Source organism: Theropithecus gelada, chromosome 15 (assembly GCF_003255815.1).
Source record: "Theropithecus gelada isolate Dixy chromosome 15, Tgel_1.0, whole genome shotgun sequence".
In the NCBI taxonomy this organism is placed as follows: Eukaryota; Metazoa; Chordata; class Mammalia; order Primates; family Cercopithecidae; genus Theropithecus; species Theropithecus gelada.
Genome location: NC_037683.1, coordinates 26,020,225 through 26,037,429, shown reverse-complemented (window position 1 = coordinate 26,037,429; position 17,205 = coordinate 26,020,225). Strand labels below are relative to the sequence as shown.

Below are 17,205 nucleotides of genomic sequence, written 5' to 3'. Positions count from 1 at the left end.
ATTGGGAAAGTTACCTTACGGGGGGTGGGGTAATGTGATTGTGGATTGCCCATTAAGCTGTGGCAAGAGATGGATGGAGAGAAAAGATGCACGTTGGAAAATGTCTCTTCCTGATGAGAATCATCTTATCTCTTTGAATCAGATTTTTAATATGCCACTGATACTTTCATCTAATGGTCTCCACATCCTGTTTTATCTGTTCATATAGTCAATAGAGTGATTTTTTTATATAACGTCATGTTGTTCAGTAAATAGTAATAGTGATGGTGTTGGTACTTCTGCTAACACTTTTGGCTATTTCTCTACCTTTTTTTTTTGGTAGGCAAATCAAGAAAGAGCATTGGTTTATAACTCAGAGAGGCAGTATGTGGCCAAACTTCCACAAATAAAATCAGTGCCTAAATTAAAGAGAGAGGGGTCAGAATTATGAAAGAAGGGGGAATATTATGAATAAAAAATACAGTAGAGAATAGTTAAGGTGAGGACCAAGAGGCTTCACATAAATGCTGGCTCCACATTTCAACCACAAATGACATACTGTGAAGTTACTGCCCTAGAAGCCAAGTGTTTCCATTATAGATTCCACACTGAATTTCTTGGCATTTCTTTATGAAAAGGCTGTTGTCTTTTTCTTACAGCTGTGCACTGGAATCTACCCTCTAGACAATGTCAGTGGGCTTGGGAAATCAGAATTTTGAAACCCCACTGCTGTAGTCCTGGTGGGTTGAGCAGCTGGTCTGGAGGAATTTCTGACAGTGCCAACTTAAAATCTGTAGATTGTTACCATCTTCTAGATAGTGATGACCAAGTGCTGGCTTGATGAGGAACCCATTTCAGTGACCACTTACGGGAGAAAGACTGATTCTCCCACAGCAGAGGCATGGTCATGTCCAAGCCTGACAACCCCAAAGGATATATTCAGTGGCTTTACTCTCATCTCACAGAGATAAGACAATTGAAATGAGAAGCCTTGGCTGCCTTAAAACATTCAGTGATTTCTTTGTAACTGCCCCTTTGCAGGTGCCCCTGATGATGCCTCTAGCCTCCTACCCTACTGTTTTCCCACTCTATCATGTAGTAGGACTGTATAGCTTGCAATTCACTGAGGTAAAGTTTCTCATGCCTTTCAGCTTTTTGGATGCTATTCCCCCTGCTGGAAATGTCGTTACTCTTTCTCCACTTGCCCAACCCCTTTTCTTTTTCAGAACTCAACCAAACATCACTTCTTCCAAAAAGCCTACTCCAATGCTCTTCATTCATTTTGCTTAGGTCTGCGATGCTCCTGTCTCTATGCTCCTGCAGCCTCCCACAAATCCCTCTAAAACAGATAAGCTCCAGCATTATAATTTTGGTTTTGGTTCTCTCTCTTATAGCAATGTGCACCATTTCTTGAGAGGAGCTGTTTCTTTCTGTTCTATACACCGGCATCACCTGACCCACAGTAGGTATGAAATAAATATTTGTTGGATGAATAAATATTTGAATAAATTTCAGTTTGGTCTGTGAGAAAACCAAAATAGCAAATCAGAGCAGAATGTTCTCTATTACTGGTAGCTGTGGCTAAAAACAAAATTCCACCTCTCTTCTTCCAAAATTCCTGAGAGCTACTGGGGTGTCACTGTCAAGGCTTATGTTGCCATGAAAAGATGCTTTGCTGGCTTTCTACCTATCAACCCTGCCTCCTGTCTCTTACGGCATGCAGCAAATTCATGGCTTTGACCTTAAGCAGGGTTTAGTTGGGTTTATGAAAGTACAAAAGCAGAGAGAAAAGGGAGAGAGAGGAGAGGAGAGAGAAGAGAGGAAAAGGGAGGAAGGAGAGGAGAAGAGAGAGAAGAGAGGAGAAGGGAGGAAGGAGAGAGGAGGAGAATAGCGTGGAGGAGAGGGAAAGAGAAGGGAAGGAATGGGAGAGGTGGAGAGGGAAGGATGCCTGGTACATGCTCATTTTTTTTAAATGCCAACAGACCAAGTACCTTTCTTTATTCCCTGCCTCCCTTCTTTCCTCCTTTTGCCTTCCTTCCTTCCTTCCTTCCTTCCTTCCTTCCTTCCTTCCTTCCTTCCTTCCTTCCTTCCTTCCTTCCTTCCTTCCTTCTTTCCTTCCTTCTTTCCTTCCTTCCTTCCCTCCCTCCTATCCAGATTAAGCTGAACTGAAGACTTTCCAAGGGAATGATTTCCCTTCCCTTCCCCTACTCCTTAAGGAAAGAATTGGGGTGTTAATGCAGAAGTGGAAAGGAAGAATCAGAAGATTCCATGGAAATGTTGACTCGGGGGTAGCCAGGGTCCCCAAACACTCATGAAGCTCATACCACAAACTTGTCTGCCTTCAGGGCACTGGGATGGGATGCAGCAGTGGATAACGGAGTTGGTCCTTACATTCTGCTCACTGATGGGGAGGCAGGCCATAGGTATTATAGTAAACCACTACTTGTATAATATCAAGGCAGGTAAGTGTCACAAGGAACTCTAGAGCAGCTTGAAGGGGTAGATCAGGATGGGAGTGCCTTTTTAGGCTGGTGGTCAGAGAAGACCTCTGTTCTGGGTCACACCTGAGCTGCTCTATGAAATGCTGGGAGAAGAGTGATATCTAAGCAGTGGGAGCAGCACACGCTAAGGCCCGAGGAGGGGAGCAGGCTCAGCAAGCTTAAGAAACAGTGCAAAGGCTGAAGAGGCCACGGTGAAGTGAGCAAGGGCATGAGTAGCAGGACTGAGGTCAGAGGATGGGCTGGCCATGCCAGATTCTGTAGGGCCCTGTAACCCATGGCTGGGTCTTTGGGTGAGAGGTGCAATAGGTGGCCAGGTTGTGCAGACTTTTAGTATGGTGCCACATCAAGAAAAAGGCTTACATTATGGCCCAATCCATCACTAAAACCCTGGAATTCCCTGGGAAAAATTCCTCAGGGCCACTGATTCTCCATTTTTTTCTGTAAGCCCCACAGACATTGAGTGGCGCCTTGCAGGCTTCTGTTGATAAGAATCCAGTGATACAGAGCTGGAAGGTTCTTGCTTCTGAGGGTTGAACCTAAAACTCTGCAACATTTCAGGACTTATAGCCACGTGGTTCCTTCACCCAAGAGCTCTCACTTTTCCTGTTTTCTTTCTTCCTATATGCTTACCAAGGCCAGGTGCCTGGGCTTCTACTTCTTTACCTATTCAGTTTAACACATCTATGTTTGCCCTTTATATGTTTGCCCTGTCTGTCCAAAAGCATCTTCCCACTGTAAGCCTTTGCTGATTCTCTGAAGTTAGATCCAGTGTCTCCTGCGCACTGGCTGCACCCTCTGTACCCTCGATCATAGTGAGCAGAATGTTGTCTCATTGTCTGTTTGCTACACAGTGAGTTCCTTGGAATTAGATACCCATTTTCTTTGCCCTATTAACCCCATAACTTAGCACAGAGCATGGTGATATATTTTATTGACTTTACAAGTTAGAATTCAAGAGAGGGAAAGAAATGTTTGCTTCACCTTAAATGAAACATATATTTTTTTTTTCTGTGGAAAAAGGGATGGGGGAAATATTCTGTGGACAGTGGAGAAGAACCAATAAAAAGAACTTTGCACATTTTTCCCACACTGAAGAATGTCTTTAAATATGAAACATGATATCTTTGAAATGGCATTAAGGAGGCATGGTGGGGAAATGCAACTGCTAAGGCTTTGGAATACCAATATTGGGCTCTCATTCAGACACAGAATAATTCTAGCTAGTAAATCTCCTGGTTATAGCCACATTACCTCCTTTCTCTAGTGGAGAAGCCCCATACCCCAGGATCTTAGGGAGATAAAACCTCTTCAGTGACTGTGGAGGTGTGGGGCTTTCTCACTGGAGGAAGGAGGCAATGTGGCCATCACCAGAAGGTGGAATGACTGAGGGGCAATAGGAATCTCTTTTAGATACAGCATTTATCAAACTTAAGGGAAAGCTAAGACAGATGGGCAGAGGAAGGAGGAGGAGGAAGAAGAGGAGGAGGGAGGGAAGAGGGAAGAAAGAGAGAGAAAGAGAGAAAGAAAGAGAGGGATTTCATCTTTTGTGTATTTCTGATTCATTTGTTGCCCCTTGACACTTTATAACAAGCTCATGTTTATAAAGCTGAAATTAAATCTCTACTATAGATTTATTTTTTCTTGATTCTATCCCCCCCCCCCTTATTTTTGATTAAATTACTCTTTCAGAGCATCCTTGATAATAATCTTATAGTTGGGTGGGAAGCAGTCAATGCAGAGTCAACAGAATTGACCATGTAAACTCATTTCAGACTCTGGCAGGGACTGCTCATTGTCTGCCAAATTTCTCTCTTACAAATAACCTCAATTTTATATGGAAGCAACATGTTCAGACAGAAGACTACCTTTCCCTGTCTCCCTTACATCTAAGAGTGGCAATGAACTATGAGGAGAAGTGATTGGTGGAATTTCCAGAAAGACTCACCTAGAAGGTGCTCCTCTTTGGGAGTTTTGGTTCTCCCTCCCTTTTGCTGCCTAGAACACAGATGTAATGGATGTACTACAGCAGCCATGTTGTGACACTGAGATGACTCTGAGAATGGAAGCCAAGGACTAAAAATGGTGGAAAAGAAAGACAGAAGCAGCCTTGGTGCCTGACAATTTGAAACTACTGTTATCCCTGTACCTCCCAGCTCCAGATTCATTTTATAAGAAAGAAAACCAACTTCTATCTTGTGTAAGTGACTGTGATTTGAGACTGAAGATACTGTGAGAAAGACTCTTCAAGCCATTTCCAAATATATCCATGCTTCTAACCCTTTTCTTGCATATCAAGCTTCAACTGGAATAACATCTCTTGCCGTAACACCTTTGTCAGCTCTCCTGATTTCCTTGGATCACTCTTTTTCTTGAGTTCTGTCTAGCATTCTGAGTATCTAGTCTTCCCCAAGCACTATGAGCAGGCACAAATTAGTCCACATAACAATGCTGACTTTGGGAACTACTTTTCCTCAAATATCAGTACTGTACAATGTATGCAGTAGGTACTCAAAACATGCTTACTAATTAAATTGGAAGTAAAGACTGTTACTTGCCAAACCCTGGAGAAGTAACATTTTCCACCTATACTTTTTGAATATTTGGTGGCCAAAATTGAATAGGCTTATTTTTCATAAAGGAGGAAATATTTTAAAATCCTGGTTGTCTCTTCAGTTTAGCCACCAAGTAAGCATGGCAGCAGGTTCAGCGAACAGGTTGCATGGGCCAGAATGGACACAGGTTGCATGGGCCACAATGTCAGGATTCAGCTGTCATCATAGACAAACTAGGTTAATGTCTTAATGACTAAGAGAAAAGAGAAAATGAGAGGGCACCGTGGAAGTCTCAAATGGCCATGTGCCACTCTTCAGGGGTAACCTTGGCAGAAAGCAAAAGACCTGGAATAAAAACAGTTTGTGTAAAATAACCAAAAAAATATTATTACCAACATCTTGGCCATCTTTAAATGAAGTAAAATGAAAGGTAAGTTAATTGTTAGGCTAAAAGGAGGAAATAAACAAGAAACAACTTAAAAGATTTTATGATGCACACACAGTTAAAAAAAGAAAACAAAAATCATAGGTAAATTGAAACACAAACCCTGAGGTTTTAAGTTCTCCTAGGAAGAAATATTTTATTTTAAAACCCCTATTTCCCAGTGGGGGAACTTTGCTGTATCAATTGACAGGAGGCAGGAAAGACGAATAAGCAGTGCTTTCAAAGTGGTGTTTAGGGACTTCAGGGATGGACAAAGTGGCTTGCTTTTGCATTTGGCTTTCTCATGTAAGGACACCCTGACTGAGCAGATCTGCTAACCTCAGAATCAACCTAGAGTTTGGAGGAAGCTCAGGGCAGACTCACCAGTGGATGCCTTCACGCGTGCGGGCTTGCTTTTGTGCCTGCCTTTCTCGGCTGTCAGGAGGACATTGTACTCCTGTCCCGGTTCCAGGCCTCTCAAGACATAGGAAGTGGTGTTTCTTGGAAGCTGCACTCCCACCCACTGGCCTGTGGGGAGGCTGTAATTGAGGCGGTAGCGGTCAAACTTGGCCAACGGGGTCTTCCAGAACAGGGTCAGGCTGGTCTCTGTAGTTTCAGAAACCCGAAGGTCCTTGGGTGTGTCCAACTCTGGGAGGAGAACAGAGAGATGAATGCTCTTCAGGCTGCAAGGCAGGGCTGCTTCTGGGGTTGAAAGTCAACTGCCTCTGGGCTGGAATCCTAGGTTTGCCACAGAGGAGCTGAGGGACCACAGGAGAGTCATCTCTCTGGGTCTCTCTTTTTACTTTTGTAAAATAGGTCTAATTATACATTATCCACATGACTCCATTGGAGTCTGAGAAGATTAAAAATGTCATGGAATATCCATTCCGTGAAATGCTAGTCAAATTTAAAGCGGTTAAAAGGAACCAACTATTGATAAAAGAAGCAATTTAGATGAATCTCGAGAGAATTATGCTGAAGGAAAAAAAGCCAGTTTCAAAAGGTTACATGCTGTATCGCTATGCACTGAATGTCTGTGCCTCCCTAAAGTTCTTATGTTGAAACCTAATCCCCAGAGTGAAGGTATTTGGATCTAGGGACTTTTGGGAGGCCTCATGAATGGGAGTAGTGCCCTTATAAAGGAGACCTTGCCCCTTCTGTCCTGTGAGGGAACAGTAGAAAGATGGCCCGCTGTCAGCCAGAAAGCAGGCCCTCATCAGACACCAAATCTGCTGGCATCTTGATCTTGGACTCTGCAGCCTTCAGAACTGTGAGAAATAAATTCCTTCTGTTTATAAGTTACTTGGTCTAAGATATTCTTGTTACAGTAACACAAATGGATTAATATGTGTAGGATCCCATTTATGCAGCATTCTTGAAATGGCAAAATCATAGAGATGAAGAACAGATAAATGAATGCCCAGGGTTAGGCAGAGGGGCAAAGGGAGGGAGGTGGCTGTGGCTGCAAAGGGTAGCACATGGGATTCTTGTAGTAAGACTGTTCTGTATCTTGAATCTAGTGGTGCATTCACAAATCTACATGTGCGATAAAATTGCATAGAACTAAGTATATACACACACATGAATGAGTGTATGCAAAACTGGTGAAATATAGAGTTGACAGATTACACCAATGTCAATTTCTCAGTTGTTATATTCGTCTACATTTATGCAAGATGCTACCCTTGGGGGAACCTGGGTGATGGGCACAGGGAATCTCTCTGTATAATTTCTCAAAATTGCATATGAATCTGCAATTATCTCAAAATCAAAAGATTAAAAGAAAAAGAATTGTCATGTAAATGCCCAGCCTTGCATCCTGCATAATGTAGAAGCTCAACGATGCTCCATCTCCTCTTTACACACCAGCCTCCCTCTTCCTCATAGTGTCTGCGGGGAGGTAAGCTGGGGGCTGGGGGCTGGGGGCTGGGGGCTGGGGGAGAGGCAGAGGAGGAGTTTTCTTTTTGCAGTGCATACTTATTAGAAAAATGGAAAAAAAATCTTGAGGGAAGAATCAATGACCTCAAATCAGGTAACCCTTCAGCATCTTCACCTGCAGGCTGTGGCTACAGGATATGACAGGTAAGTGCAGAGCCTGGACTTAAACTACAATCCCGTTACTTATAATCTGCTTGACAGGGGTATAAAAGTTAGGTGTTTTCTCAGAGAAAACCCCACAGATGTGTTTGGACTAGACAATGGTTTATTTAAAAGATGCAATTGATTACCAACTTAAAAATGTTCGTGAATTTCTTATAAAGCCTGGTTCCAATTTTTCTTTTAAAAAATCCCGGCTAGGCATAGTGGCTCACGAATCCAATCCCAGCACTTTGGGAGGCCGAGGCGGGCAGATCATGTGGTCAAGAGATTGAGACCATCCTGGCCAACACGGCGAAACCCAGTCTCTACTAAAAATACAAAAATTAGCTGGGCATGGTGGCGCACACCTGTAGTCTCAGCTACTTGGTAGGCTGAGGCAGGAGAATCTCTTGAACCCAGGAGGTGGAGGTTGCAGTGAGCTGAGATCATGCCTCTGCACTCCAGCTTGGTGACAGAGTGAGACTCCATCTCAAAAACAACAACAATAACAACAGCAGCAACAACAACAACAACAACAACAACAAAAATCCCCAGTCTCCCTTTCCGTACAGGGGATGATGTTGGCATCACACAGATGGACCACACTTATGTTCCTTTTGAATTTTGACATTGGGGCTAGGTGATACTACAGGGCCCTTTCTCCTCCGGGCTTCTACTTTTTCTCTTTGAATAGGTTTTGGCCACATGGGCCCTGTCTCATCTGCCCAGCACCTGCTCAGTGGGATGGGAATCCCAGGTGTGCCTCACCTGTGGCTGCGTTGATGGTCGCTGGATTGCTCTCCTTGTCTTCCTTCACAGCAGAAACTCCAATCCCATATTCAGTCCCCGGCCTCAGACCTAAGGAGAGAATGTGCAAGTTGAGATTCATCCTGAAATCAGAAAGACTTTCAGAGGATGATAAAAATGGCTTTGAGTTGGTCTCTGGAGGCGACGACCAATGTTCAGAATGTTTTACAAAAGAACTCGCTGCAATCCAAGTAAGCAGTATTTCTGGAAATTGGACTTATTTCTGAGGATTGCAAATGGGGACACATGGGAGCAGGTGCCCATCCTTTAAGGGCCCTCTAGGGCTGGCTGGCTCAGGCTTGCAGAGATGCAGAGCTCACCTGTGAGTGTGGTTTTGGTTGTGGCTTGTTGGCTCTTTGGAACATCAACCTCGGCGTGGTCCCCTCCAGAGATGGGAGCATACTTAATTCTGTAACTGTCAATAGCTGCTTTGCCATTCCTCCATTCCAGGGTGATGCTGTTATCTGTCTGGGAAACACGTCGAAGGTTCCTGGGAGCATCGAGGCCTGTTTGAGAGAAGAAGGAACATTTGCATTGAACATATCAGTCACAAGAGAGCAAGAGTCTTTGATAGCCCAAGCTGACATATGAAATGTGCCTGGAACTGGAGATAAATTACAAAATCTCAGCACATTCATCTGTCCCCATAGTTGATGTGCAAATCTAAACAAGTGCTACAGATTTGGCACCTTTCCCTATTATAGATGAGTGCGACACTTTAGTCATTTGTGTTTTTCTCAGACTTTGTGGTTAAAGAACAATGCAAAGACTTAAAAATAAGTTCATGCGTGTAAAAGCTGGTCTTTTGCATTTTCTCATCATATTTCTTTCTTTCTTTATTTTTTTGAGACAGAGTCTCCCTCTGTCACCAGGCTGGAGTGTAGTGGCATGATCTCGGCTCACTGCAACCCCTGCTTCCCGGGTTCAAGTGATTCTCCTGCCTCAGCCTCCTGAGTAGCTGGGATTACAGGAGCACGCCACCATGCCTGGTTATTTTTTAAAATTTATTTATTTTTATTTTTGTTTTTATTTTTGAGACGGAGTCTCGCTCTGTCACCCAGGTTGGAGTGCAGTGGCGCGGTCTCGGCTCACTGCAAGCTCTGCCTCCCGGGTTCATGCCATTCTCCTCTCTCAGCCTGTAGCTGGGACTACAGGCACCCACCACCATGCCTGGCAATTTTTTATTTTTTTTATTTTTAGTGGAGATGGGATTTCACTGTGTTAGCCAGTATGGTCTCAATCTCCTGATCTCATGATCCGCCCGCCTCGGCCTCCCAGAGTGCTGGGATTACAGGTGTGAGCCACTGCACCCGACCCCAATTTTTGTATTTTTAGTAGAGACAGGGTTTTGCCATGTTGACCAGGATGGTCTTGATCTCTTGACCTCGTGATCTGCCTGCATCAGCCTGCCAGAGTGCTGGGATTACAGGCATGAGCCACCGCACCCAGCCTCCTCATCATATTTCTAATAATTCACAAAGTACTTACTGAGCTCCGAAAAAATATTTACTGAATGAAAAATTGACACTTTCGAACTTTTAAAATAATGCCATAGGCTAAGGTGTTAGGAGGCTCATTTGTCATATATGTTTTCCATATACTGTATTTTACTTTAAAAATATTTATTTGAACTTTATTTTAATCAGAACTTTTGTCTGAGAATATCTGACCAGCATCTTCTATATAGGCCCCCCAGCCCCAAAAGTGCTTTGGAAGGTTATTTGGAATTTTTTTTTGAAAAATTAATTAATAAATTGCTACAATATTTTAAAATTTACATGAGTAGAAATACTCCTTTTTTTTTAACTGTAAAATGAGCCTGGAAGATACCCCAACATGGAGTGGGATGGAAATCTTTCAATCTTTCCTTTACTGTATCTGTTAACAGGCGGAGGCCTTTTACCTGTTGTGAAGGTCTCTTTGGCTGGGTTGCTTGACATGTCGCCTCTGCGGGAGATGAGGGACACCTCGTACTCAGTGTCGGGCTTCAGGTTCCCGATGGAGTACTGATTCTCGTCCTCTGTGAGATCGATGGTGGTACGGTCGCCTGGCACGTCTTTGATGCCGTAGGTCAGCTCAATGCCGTCGATCTCAGCCAGGGGCTTGAACCAGGTGATCAAAGCAGTGGTGTCTGTGACATCTTTCACCTCCATCTGGCTAGGGGCATCCAAGCCTATGATGGGCATAGGACAGAGAGGTTTCAGAGGTTAGGGCCAGTGCCTGAGGCTGAGCAGAGAGGACTTTGTAATTCTCCAGATCTGTGGGTGAATGCTTAGATAGATACTAACGGCTTGACTTTATTTTACCTTTCTGAACCTCAGTTTTTGGTTTGATAAACTATAAGTAGGGATAATAGCAGTTACCTCTAGTGTTTTTTGTTTTTGTTTTTTGTTTTTCAAATCTTAACAGAGATAAAGCTTGCAAAGCATCTAGCACAAAGCCTGGCCCACGGAGTCACATGAAAACGAAAAAAAAAAAAAGGTTGTTCTTTTGTTATTATCATTATTGCTATTATTACTGTTCTCATAAGTTGAGGAAACATGCTTTGGGGATACTTTATTTGCAAAAATGAACTTGGTCTCTTTAAATTTTTAATTAGGCAAAACTTCCTGGATGGTTGAAAACTTTTCCAACAGAATTACAAAGCAGAAAAGTGAGGCAGTGGACTGTCTTGACAGTGTATGAAAAGTTATTTTTGATGAAAAGGAATTCACGCAAGAAAGTCATTGCTATTTCAAGCCGTGCCTATCTTTGCATGCTCTTCTTGACCTTTTCTGCCCCACCCACTATCTGTTGTACTCTGACAGATGCTCAGAGCTCTGGAAGCACATTATGCTATTGGGCACCACCTGGTCTCTGTACATGCTGTTCTCTCTTCTTTCTAAGATCACACTTCCCTGTAAAAATCTCCTATGCATCCTTCAAAATCCCACTTAAATGTTGTCTCCTAATGAGAAGCCTTTCTTAAACCCCGCTTCAGTAAGGTAAACATGTATTCCCTCCCTGTGGCTGCTACTGTCCTTAAAGAGCATTCTAATATCACATCTGTCTCATTGTTTCATAACAGATTTCTGTACAGTTTGAGTCAATTTAGGTGGGGTTATTCATTCATTCAGAGAGTGAGTCTTTTTAAATTCCCAGTATAGAGACAGGCACATTCTGGGTATTCAGTGAATCTTCTTCTTCTTCTTTTCTTCTCCTCCTCCTTCTCCTTCTCCTTCTCCTTTTTTCTTCTTCTTCTTCCTCTTCCTCTCCTTCTCCTTCCTCTTCCTCTTCCTCCTCCTTCACCTCCTCTTCTTCTTCCTCTTCTTCCTCCTCTTCTTCTTCCTCTTCTTCCTCCTCTTCTTCTTCTTTTTACCCTTCTTCTTCCCCTTCTGCTTCTCCTTCCCCTCCCTCTCCTTCTCCTTCTCCTTCCCCTTCCCCTTCCCCTCTCCCTCTCCTTCCCCTCCTCCTTCCTCGTCGTCGTCGTCTCCTTCTTCTTCATGTTTGTGTTTTCAGCATTTGTTCAGTAAACAATAACAAGTGACAGGAAATTGGCTTTATATGGCGAATGAAAAGGAAGAATAATTCACAGCTGATTGTGAGAAAACTGCAGAGTCTGTTTTTGAAGTCTAGGTGTTGATACATCAGTCTCAGCTCACAGATGATATAAAATGCACAACGAAAATGATGCCACAAAAATGGACAGAAGCTGCCTGCTCTATGTCATTATAGGTGCTAGCAAGCACTCAAACCGTACCTACTGCCTTCCTTAGTCCCCTTACATTAAAGAAGTGGAGATTCGGTCAAGGACACTGATGTCCCCCTAGATTTGGGGCCCTTGAATAGCAGAAACTAACAATGCTCTGTACTTATCAGGTGCAAACATGGTGCTTTGTTATTTATGTCTTGAGTCTTATGACAACCTCACAAGGAGGATACTGTAAACCCATTTTTCAGCTGTTGGATCTGGAGCTTAAACAAATAGATTTTTCCAAGGTGATGGTGAATGGTAAAGATGAAATTCAAACTCAGAACTCATTGAATCCAAAGCCCCTCCTTTTCCCCCTTTACATGACAACACCTTTCAAAAATATCGACCTCAAAAGTAAATATAATACCACCTTGATATAGATGCCAGACAGAAGGAGCCAAATGTGTTTTGAACTGGAAATTTAAGGCCCTTTAAATCTGGAAAAAAGGTTAAAGGTTCAAAGGTTTCAGGTATATGTGGTAAATTGCGGCCGGCCACAGTGGCTCACGCCTGTAATCCCAGCACCTTAGGAGGCCGAGGTGGGTGGATCACTTGAGGTCAGGAGTTCAAAACCAGCCTGGCCAACATGGTGAAATCCTGTCTGTACTAAAAATACAAAATAAACAGGTAAATATCTGTCCCCCTATGTTGAAATTTATATGATTATGCAACTTCAAATGTTGGAATGTTTGTTCTAAAATAAGAAGAAATAAAGCAGACAATTCCCAAATTTAGATAAAAAAGAAAAGAGCAGTGAAAAAAAAAGTCTTTTGTATTGTCAGTGTACCTCCTCCATAGCAACTAAGCATTTGCTTTGTCTTTTCTTTGTCTTTCTGGTGATCTAATGATTTTTTTTTTCCTGTTGGTACCTGCTTTTCTACCTACCACAGAGAGATGTTGTCAGGATGATGGAAAACACTTGCTTATGGAAGAGAAAATTCTTTGAATTGGCTCTGAGCTAGGCAAAATGTGCAAATATTTAAACGCAAGATGTTCTTTCTTGTCATTAGCAACTGATTTAATTTTTCCAACAACCCCTGCCAAGAAGAGTCAATTACTTAAAGAGTTGGCGTATATGTTATCTTGAAGAAAATAAAGAGGTTTTCCTATATGGAAGTGCAAAATTATGTACGTTTTTCTTTTTAAAACATTGCGGCCTGGCACGGTGGCTCACATCTGTAATCCTAGCACTTTAAGAGGCTGAGGTGGGTGGATCACTTGAGGTCAGGGGTTGGAAACCAGCCTGGCCAACATGCTGAAACCCCCTCTCTACTAAAATACAAAAAAATTAGCCAGGTGTGGTGGCGGGAGCCTGTAATCCCAGCTAACTGGGAGACTAAGACAGAAGAACCACTTGAATCCAGGAGGCAGAGGTTGCAGTGAGCTGAGATTGCACCACTGCACCCCAGCCTGGGTGACAGAAAAAAAAGAAAAAAAAAGTCGCTTCCTGTTGGAGCAACTCCAAATTCAGGTCTTTTTCTCACCAAATGATCTAGTACTGCTAAATCCTATTCTACTCCCAAGAAGTTCTGACATCATTAGTACTGAATGAAATTTTATTTAGGTTCCCATTGAAGAGATGGAATCAACATTCTGCATAAACCAGAGCCTAGTCAATGTTAGTGGAAATGGGGTTAAAGTTATAAAACTTACCCTGGCTTAAAGTTATGCCCCTGATAGTGTTACCTATATGATGTTAAAGTCATTGAGCTTCTTTAAGCCTTAACATTAATATTTTCCCTTCCTCTGTCCTAGAACTGGGTGCTAATATTAAACTAGCGATATGGTAGATTGTTAGCAATGGGCTTAATTATCTTCAGGTAGTCACGCCCCTTTGAAAGGCGATTTTGAAATTCCTTTCATCAAGAAATGGATCTGTTTCTCTATTCCTTAAATATAAACTGGCCATGGGATGTGCTTTGATAGAAGTGATATAATGCCAATTTTGAACCAGTTCAATAACTGTGTGAACAGGACCAGCATCCTGGAGAATGAGAGATCCTGCGAAACAAAAAGACACCATCTTGGCTAAGGTCATCCTAGGCCAATCCACCCCTAAAGCACACAGATATATGAGGAGTGCAGCCAAGAACAGATAAACTGCTCAGCTGAGCCCAAACCCAAATCACCAACATGCGAAGAATTGTTATTTTAAACCACTGTATCTGGACTTTTAAAAATGTAGAAAAAGTTAAATGATACAGATGCTATATGAGAAGGCACTTTCTCAACCAGGAGGCGCTATGAGGTACAATCAGCCTTATCATTCTATAAGTATTAAAGGTGATACTCACGTGTGGTGGTCACCCTCTTCAGGCCAGGGCCCCGGGTATTGTTTTTCACTATGTGCAGAGATATCTCATACTCTTGCCCAGGAGCCAGGCCAGTTTGCCGGTAAGAGGTCTCTGGCCTCCTCAGGCTTTTGGTGATCTCTCCCTCATCTTCTTTATTCTGAGAGATAGAGGCAGCTTAGTAAGACTTAGGGGAGGTGTCAGTCTCTTAATTTATGTGACTCATTCACTCTGCATTCATTCATTCCTCTTTTATTCTTTCATCTATTCATTAGGCACTTACTATGCATCAGATCAGTATGTGAGCTACAGAGGATACAGAGATGATAAAGACATTTCTCTAGTTTGTTTCTCCCTCTTGTAAACATTTACCCCTTTGTCATGCAAGTCAAATGACAGAATGTGAGAGCCAAAGGAATTCTGAAGGCACAAGCTCAATCCCTCCTTTGGTAGACTGAGGCCAGCATCAGAGAAGCAGGGTGATTGTTGCAAAGTCACACAGCTAGTTGGTGGCAGAGCCTGGGCTTAAATTCAGAGAACAAGTTCCCTCCCTCACATGTACATTTGGGTCTGGAGAGAAGGGTTGCTTAAATCTGAGATGTACTGTAGTTTGAGGGAGAGACCATTTCTTCTCTTCTTTGCATCTGAGTAGAGATTCCCAAGGTGATGAGGACAATTGGAACCTTGAGGTGACAACTTCTCTTTGTCTAGGGTATCAGCCCTAAGTGCTAAACTTACTGACTTACTAAAATCAGTGGAAAACCAACATCCCTTAAAATATAGATGCAAACACAAAACATGCTAATTAGAGCCTTGTCCTCCACGAAAAACTAAGGAAAATGAGTTGATACAGAAGTCTTCAGAACCCTTTGGTCATCTTTCAAATTCTTGAGATCAAATGGATCTGCTCTTTTGTACTCCTTACCATATTCCGGAAGATGATCTCCCAGGTTTCAAAAGCGATATCTAGAGGATCCCACTCCACTTCCACAGATGTCTCCTTGATGGACTTGAATTTCAGGCCTTCAGGTGCAGGCAAGTCTGTAAGTAACAACACAAATAGAACATAAGGATAGGGCAGGTGTGTGGTTGGGCAACACAGCCACGATTCCACTAAACCAGACTGGATGTCTGCAACAGTCAGGGGCTGACAACCAGAGCAGGTGTCCTTTTAAAGCTTCTTCTGGGATGAGGTCTACTATGAGGTTGTATAAAAATTATTATTAGGATAAACGGCATGATTAATTTTGGCAATTTCATATGGTTAAATCTAAAATGAACGCAGGCTTTGGAATCAGACAGACTTGGGGTTAGAATCTAAGCTCTACTATTAATGTGAACTTGAGCAAATTGCACACAATGCTCTAAGTCTGAGTTTCTTCACCTGGAAAAAGAAGGTAAATATGTCTACTTCTTGGGAATGCATTGAGGAGTGAGTGATATACTCCACTCCAGTGTGTAGACTGCTGGGCCTGGTTCGTGGCACACAGAGCAAGTTGAATAAATGGCAGCCAATGTTATTATTAAGCAAGAAAGGGTCGATTTCTAGCCAGAGCTTGCTTTTCAGATATGAAGATAATTATACTGATGCTAAACTCATAAACCAGAATGTTTCCACTAAAAAAAAATAGTCAGTGAGCTCCACTGAAAAGTAATAGAGTGGTTAAGAACATAAACCTGCCAGGACTGCCAGGGTTAAAGTTTTGCCTCTACTCCTTGTTAACCGCATGATTTGGGATAAGATGCTTAACCATGCAGTCTCAGTTTCCTCATCTGTAAAATGGAGTTAACAATAGATCCTATTTCATACATATACTAACTCATATAATGAGGACTCTTTTTTTTTTTTTTTTCTTGAGACAAAGTCTCATTCTGTCGCCCAGGCTGGAGTGCAGTGGCATGATCTCAGCTCACTGCAACTTCTGCCTCCTGGTTTCAAGTTATTCTCCACCTCAGTCTCCCGAGTAGCTGGGATTACAGGCATGCACCAACACGCCTGGCTAATTTTTGTATTTTTAGTAGATATGGGGTTTCACCATGTTGGCCAGGCTGGTCTTGAACTTGTGACCTCAGGTGATCCACTTGCTTTGGCCTCCCAAAGTGCTAGGATTACAGGCATGAGCCACCACGCCTGCCCGGCCAAATGACCATTCTTGTGCTAGTATGTAGACTGCTTACAACAAAGTCTGATACACAGTAAACACTTCCTAAATGTTACTTGTAATGATTTTCTCTGGCAGGAAGTATACAGGAGAGCAAGGAGAAAGATTCCATGGAAAACGAGGGATTTCTTTAAGAAATGATTCTATGGACTTAATTCTAGGCTCTTATTTGGTATAACTATAAACAACAACTATAGGATTGTAGGGGGCCGTGGCAAGGGAGGGTTATATACTGGGTGGGCTGAGGCCAGGTGAGGCTACCCTAAAGAGTTATGCTCACTCACACGTGGCCACCCTGGCACTGACAGGAATGCTCTTCTTGTTCTCCAGGATGGCAAATACACGGATAAAGTACTCCACACCAGGCTCCAGCTCCCGGATGATGGTAGACGTCTGGTCCCCAGGCACACGGAACTGCATTTCCAGGCCGCCCTCGTGGGTGGGCGTGTACACAACAAGGTACTCCGTGACCCGCATCTCATTGTCCCAGGCCAGGTTGACCGTCTCTTCCGTCACTTCTGTCACGATGAGGTCTTTGGGAGGAGACACTGGCAGGAATAAGAAAGGACATCTGGTGTCAACAATATGCCCTATAAAATCTCTCTAGGTTTGTTTCTCTTGACCTGTCTCTTCCACTGTCAGCCACAGAGGTCTGAAGATCTTCCATTGCCTCTAAA

General features: G+C 42.9%; 1 protein-coding gene across 3 annotated transcripts in view; it reads right to left on the bottom strand.

Moving 5' to 3' along the window:
- Positions 1-17,205, bottom strand: part of TNC (tenascin C) — a 98,274-nt gene that overhangs the window by 47,346 nt on the left and 33,723 nt on the right. For all 3 annotated transcript variants that reach the window (XM_025359135.1, XM_025359136.1, XM_025359137.1), the window contains 7 exons: positions 16,813-17,076; positions 15,292-15,407; positions 14,370-14,526; positions 10,246-10,515; positions 8,663-8,848; positions 8,304-8,393; positions 5,841-6,104 (listed from right to left, as the gene is read on the bottom strand). In XM_025359135.1, coding sequence (XP_025214920.1) covers positions 5,841-6,104; positions 8,304-8,393; positions 8,663-8,848; positions 10,246-10,515; positions 14,370-14,526; positions 15,292-15,407; positions 16,813-17,076 — 1,347 coding nt within the window. The remainder of the gene's footprint in view (positions 1-5,840; positions 6,105-8,303; positions 8,394-8,662; positions 8,849-10,245; positions 10,516-14,369; positions 14,527-15,291; positions 15,408-16,812; positions 17,077-17,205) is intronic.